Source organism: Temnothorax longispinosus, unplaced genomic scaffold, assembly GCF_030848805.1.
Source record: "Temnothorax longispinosus isolate EJ_2023e unplaced genomic scaffold, Tlon_JGU_v1 HiC_scaffold_472, whole genome shotgun sequence".
Classification (NCBI taxonomy): domain Eukaryota; kingdom Metazoa; phylum Arthropoda; class Insecta; order Hymenoptera; family Formicidae; genus Temnothorax; species Temnothorax longispinosus.
The window spans coordinates 1-5,926 of record NW_027270311.1 but is presented as its reverse complement, the minus strand read 5'-3'; the positions used below and the strand labels follow the sequence as shown (position 1 = coordinate 5,926).

General features: G+C 38.7%; 1 protein-coding gene and 1 pseudogene across 1 annotated transcript; one reads left to right on the top strand and one right to left on the bottom strand.

Moving 5' to 3' along the window:
• Nucleotides 1-209: 209 nt before the first annotated feature.
• Nucleotides 210-3,449, top strand: LOC139824622 (uncharacterized). Its single transcript, XM_071797163.1, has 4 exons — nt 210-748; nt 906-1,113; nt 1,958-2,707; nt 2,782-3,449. The coding sequence occupies exons 1-4, from the start codon at nt 521-523 to the stop codon at nt 3,447-3,449; spliced, it is 1,854 nt and encodes a 617-aa protein (XP_071653264.1). The 5' UTR covers nt 210-520.
• Nucleotides 3,450-3,834: 385 nt separating this feature from the next.
• Nucleotides 3,835-5,818, bottom strand: LOC139824623 (spectrin alpha chain-like; annotated as a pseudogene).
• Between the last annotated feature and the right edge of the window lie 108 nt (nt 5,819-5,926).

The following is a 5,926-nucleotide window of genomic DNA, read 5'->3' as shown; positions in this document are numbered from 1 at the left end:
TTTGAGGAGAATAATCGACTGTGATTGGTCAATTCTTGCGACTCACGACTTTGCGACTCCCATTGTAGACCCAGCATTAGTATACAAACTGAAGTTTCAGCAATTTGAAAATTCCACGTATCAAGTTGGTCACGTGGTTTGATCGGAAAATGGCGTCTTCGAAACTTCCGGCCGATATTGGCTTAACTCTACCAGGTTTCTCTGTCGTATACACAGGTCTGGAAACCAAGTCAAATTTCAGTGGTGGGGGTAGTCCGCTTAGCGTTGTAAATTTTATGTCTCTGGCCGCCACTACGCGTCGCTTTTGGTTATGGTACCTGGTTAAAATAAAGCGCGTGAATAACCTAACCTAACCTGCTCGCTCCTCGCTCCTGCTAGTAAAGCCTGGTAAAGCCAGGGCCATCGTTGATCGTCGAAGAAGCGCGGAAAGCTCCACTCCTCGTCGGTTCTGTTGTTCGGCGGATCGTGCGTGTTTAATATCATTAATACCACGTGCGATTGTGTGATACTGTGCGATATAATGACTAAATCGTGCGCGGTGCCAATGTGCAAATCGCGAAATTATTCAGCAAAGAAATGTTCGTTGTTTAAAGTGCCGTCAAATATCGAACAATGTAAAAAATGGATTGCTGCGATTCCGGGCATTGTTGATCTGAAGCCGTCGCAATTCGTTTGCGAGAAGCATTTCGAAGAACATCACATCCTCAAGAAATGGGTGAAATACGATAATGATCGGATTATCGCCGAAGTAAGTTTAATGATGATTACATTTTTTCTATGTTTTAATTATATTATAATTATATATACAAATTTGACTTGCGTGACTATTTACATAAGTAAATATTTTGATTCTTGCTGGGTTAACTTTCAAATGATCTTGTTACTTCATTGCATGTTTATTGAAGGCTCCTTACATGCGCACTCGACTCCATCCGTTGGCTGTTCCTTCAAAATTTGACTGTCAGAGAAAGGTGGAAAATATCGCCACTGCTAGGGATTGTTCAAGTGGCCAACGCATCAGTGCAGAGCATAATTATTTCTCTTTGGACGAGCCCTCGATGAATACAACGGTCGACGAATCTTGCAATGAGAAGGAGCCTTCTTTCGTACAAGGTATACTTTATTATTCATTGATTCCTTAGAATAGATATGGACATCGTGGCATCTGAAACAGAGAGTAACTAAATATTACAATTGCATGAGTGTATGTTTTAAAGGTAATTATATAGAATAACTAACACAGCTCGGATTACTATGACCTTGACATGTGTTGTGAAGATCACCCTCCTGAGTGACTTTCAGAAGTTTTTAGCCGGCGGTCGTTTTTTATATTAAAAAGTTATTAACAATAAAAGTTTTAAAAATATAGCAATTATTTTAAGTATTGAGAGGCATAAGCGACTAATATTACGTTTTTTTTTTTGTTAAAGCAGAGAATACTTTATTTCACGAAAAAGTCGCTTTACCAAAATACATTTAAAGCAGTAAATTGTTGATAAATTGTATATAGAATATATGTGAGTATTGGAAGGCATAAATGACTAATATATATGTCGAAATAGTTCACGCATATACTTTTCACGCGAGACGAGTTGTCACGTGGTGGGTTCGTGGCGTGCTTTACGAGCTGCTGTGTGAATATTTGTAGCGATATACAATAAACGAGCTCGTAAAGCACGCCACGAACCCGTGACAACTCATCTCGCGTGGAAAGTGTATGCGTGAACTATTTCGACATATATATTAGTCATTTATGCCTTCCAATACTCAAAATAGCTGCTATATTTTCCAAACATTTTTTTGTTAATAACTTTTTAACGAATAACGACCACCGGCTAAAAACTTTTGAAGGTCACTCAGGAGGGTGACCTTGACAACATATGTCAAGGTCAAAATAATCCAAGCTGTGTTAGTTATTCTATATAATTACCGTTTTAAATTTGAATTCTTTTCACAGATGTAAAAACCAATGGGTCTTCGGTAATGGATGGAGTTGATATAAAAACCACGAATATAATACTCCATGAGGATCTTTCGCCAAGAGATGTAGCCACTATCGAGTCAATTCAGGAGCAACAAATTCAGGATGTAACCACTGTCGAGTCAATTCAGGAGCAACAAATTCAGGATGTAGCCACTGTCGAACCAATTCAGGAGCAACAAATTCAGGATGTAGCCACTGTCGAACCAATTCAGGAGCAACAAATTCAAGATGTAGCCACTATCGAACCAATTCAGGAGCAACAAATTCAGGATGTAGCCACTGTCGAACCAATTCAGGAGCAACAAATTCAGGATGTAGCCACTGTCGAACCAATTCAGGAGCAACAAATTCAGGATGTAGCCACTGTCGAACCAATTCAGGAGCAACAAATTCAGGATGTAGTCCACTGTCGAACCAATTCAGGAGCAACAAATTCAGGATGTAGCCACTGTCGAACCAATTCAGGAGCAACAAATTCAGGATGTAGCCACTGTCGAACCAATTCAGGAGCAACAAATTCAGGATGTAGCCATGTCGAACCAATTCAGGAGCAACAAATTCAGGATGTAGCCACTGTCGAACCAATTCAGGAGCAACAAATTCAGGATGTAGCCACTGTCGAGTCACTTCACGAGCAACAAATTCAGGATCATCCGGTGGCACATTGTGCACCTGATGTGTGTGAACGTCGCTTTCACTTTTCACAAGTCACTTTTAACTATGGTAAGTAAAATCGCATTTAAATAGTAACCGTAAAGCGCGTTTTTCAAAGTTTTCATTCGTCTCTGTTTGCATAGGTACTCCTGGAAAAATTACGGACTCTACCTCGATACCATGGCCGTGGACTGTCGGTGAACTAAGCACCGATATCGGCAGTTTTCTGTTCACATACGCTATAACGAAGATGGAAAACGACGATAAATTCCCGGTTATAGAAAAAAGTATACAGCTTTGCGCCAACAAAGAACTTCGCTACTTCGTGTATGGAAGTGTCGTTAAGGTACACGGATGTAAACTCCCTCAAATCTTGGAGGACATAGCGTCGCTACCGCAAGCTTTGAAAAAGTTTCAAAATATAAATGTGTGCAACGGTCTCGGCACCAATAACGTTCATCATCTGTCGGCGGATAGTGCGTTTAAAGATTATGTCGATCGATGGCGTTCCAAAAACTGCACATTGATCTCAAAACGGAAGAGGTGTGACCACTGCATGAATGTGAGAAACGTAGTGCACATGAAAGAAGCGAGATCGAAAACGAAAGTATCGTTAAAGCGTGTAAATCGAGTTTCCAATCCGATAGATCAAAGGAAGTTAATCGCGCTGCGCAAAAAATGTTTCCGTGAAAGACGGCAGAAGAAAACAGCCCAGAAACGCATACAATTATTACAAGAATCCTTGCAAAATAAGCAACCGAAATTGCTTCGATTCGTGGCGAAACGTTGGTCGACAAATGCTCGAAATTAAATGTAAGCGCCAACAAGTCACTTTGAGAAACTTTACTCCGAGCTTTAATTTTCGTCTTCCATTAGCGCGTACGTCTGTGGGGTCGCGCCTATTATTTTTGTACCTCCGCATTTACATTATAATGAATTATACATTACTATACTTTGTTCAAAATGGCTAGAGACTTTTTAACATCCTGGAAAGTGTACCGTGCTGAACAAATAATTCAAGAGAAGTCTCAAATGGTTGTAAATTCAGTTGCTCAATAAAATGCAACGTGATTTATGCAATATTTATTTCATATTATTTTCCATATATGCTTACTAAATAAGATAAAGAAAAAATATTGTAATTACCTATAAAAAATTTACGCAATCTCATACGCAAGAATTAAAAATACGCCATATATGTTTTATATATTTATTGAATAAAATTTAATATAATATATTAAATGCATTTATTTCGAAGAACAACGTGAAAGAGTTTCAAAGAACTAGTTAAAATAGAATTTTATATTTTAAAGTTTAGGATTTGAAGATTAAATAATGCGATATATCAAAAGCATATAAGAATATATACGTTAGGAAAAGCATTCTAACATACACAACACAAATATATTCTTTATATATATTCTCTATCAACCAGTTTAGAAGAAAATCTCAATTTCTGTAAATGCTCTAGATAACTCTAGTGATTAATAGATATATCAATCAACCATAGTTTTTAAAGATAAACATAGCAGCGCTCTGTGCTCTTTATGCAATTATAGTTTAATAAACTTGGAAAAATAATATAATATGCATATGTATGTGAATTCATAATTAATTCTGGAAAGAGTACGCGTAAATTCTATATAATCCAACGCAGCTGTTATCGGTCGTTCCGACTTGGGATCTACATAAGGTTTCATACGGGCAACGCAATAATCGGCCATCTCCTTTGTGAGGTTCTGAAAAAGAAAAAAAAACGATTAACGAATATAAATTGCATTCTTCGTGATTGTAGGAACATTGTAACTTATATTTCTGAATATTCAATAGTATTTGCAATACTTACAGCATATAATTCCTCCTTTGTGACGTACGGCCGATCTGCTGCAGTGATTGCTCGGAAAGCGTTCTCTATTTCCTCCGAGCTCTGCACGTTCTCCGTTTCCTTGCTGATCATAAACGCCATGTATTCTTGCAGCGATACATAGCTGTCTCTATTAGGATCCACGATGTCTGCGAATAATAATATCGTGTTAAAAATAGATGGTTCGAAATAATGTAACCGGAAATAACACAAGAATTAAATCAACAAAACCTAATATGTTCTCGAATTCCGGATCGGGCTGTCCTTCTTCCATCATAGGAAAGTCATAGCCCAAAGCTCTCAGGCACGATTTAAAATTCTTGATGATTCAGACGGCACTCTTGTCCTTGTCAAAGTGCTTGAACATCATGGAGAATTCCTTTAGTGCGTCTTCAGATACACCGGACTGGTTTCGCGCTTGAATCTGCTGTTCTAAATTGTGTTGCATGCACATTCCTAACTGATCCCATTGTTGTGCCAATCCTACGGTACTGTGTTCTGTGTAATTGTACGAAAGAAGGCTTTTTCTCATTGCAAGATTCGTCGACCGTTGTATTCATCGAGGGCTCGTCCAAAGAGAAATAATTATGCTCTGCACTGATGCAATTGAACAATCCCTAGCAGTGGCGATATTTTCTACCTTTCTCTGACAGTCAAATTTTGAAGGAACAGCCAACGGATGGAGTCGAGTGCGCATGTAAGGAGCCTTCAATAAACCATGCAATGAAGTAACAAAATCATTTGAAAGTTAACCCAGCAAGAACGAATCAAAATATTTACTTATGTAAATAGTCACGCAAGTCAAATTTGTATATATAATTATAATATAATTAAAACATAGAAAAAATGTAATTATCATTAAACTTACTTCGGCGATAATCCGATCATTATCGTATTTCACCCATTTCTTGAGGATGTGATGTTCTTCGAAATGCTTCTCGCAAACGAATTGCGACGGCTTCAGATCAACAATGCCCGGAATCGCAGCAATCCATTTTTTACATTGTTCAATATTTGACGGCACTTTAAACAACGAACATTTCTTTGCTGAATAATTTCGCGATTTGCACATTGGCACCGCGCACGATTTAGTCATTATATCGCCCACAGTATCACACAATCGCACGTGGTATTAATGATATTAAACACGCACGATCCGCCGAACAACAGAACCGACGAGGAGTGGAGCTTTCGCGCTTCATCGACGATCAACGATGGCCCTGGCTTTACCAGGCTTTACTAGAGGAGCGAGGAGCGAGCAGGTTAGGTTAGGTTATTCACGCGCTTCATTTTAACCAGGTACCATAACCAAAAGCGACGCGTCAGTGGCGGTCAGAGACATAAAATTTACAACTCTAAGCGGACTACCCCCACCACTGAAATTTGACTTGGTTTCCAGACCTGTGTATACGACCGTGGTCTAG

What these genes read in the sequence shown, in the direction of transcription:
- LOC139824622 (XM_071797163.1), top strand. Translation starts at nt 521, where the DNA reads ATGACTAAATCGTGCGCGGTGCCAATGTGCAAATCGCGAAATTATTCA. An exon ending in GGAGCCTTCTTTCGTACAAG is followed by an intron (nt 1,114 to 1,957) that starts GTATACTTTATT and finishes TTCTTTTCACAG; the next exon opens with ATGTAAAAACCAATGGGTCT. An exon ending in ACAAGTCACTTTTAACTATG is followed by an intron (nt 2,708 to 2,781) that starts GTAAGTAAAATC and finishes CTGTTTGCATAG; the next exon opens with GTACTCCTGGAAAAATTACG.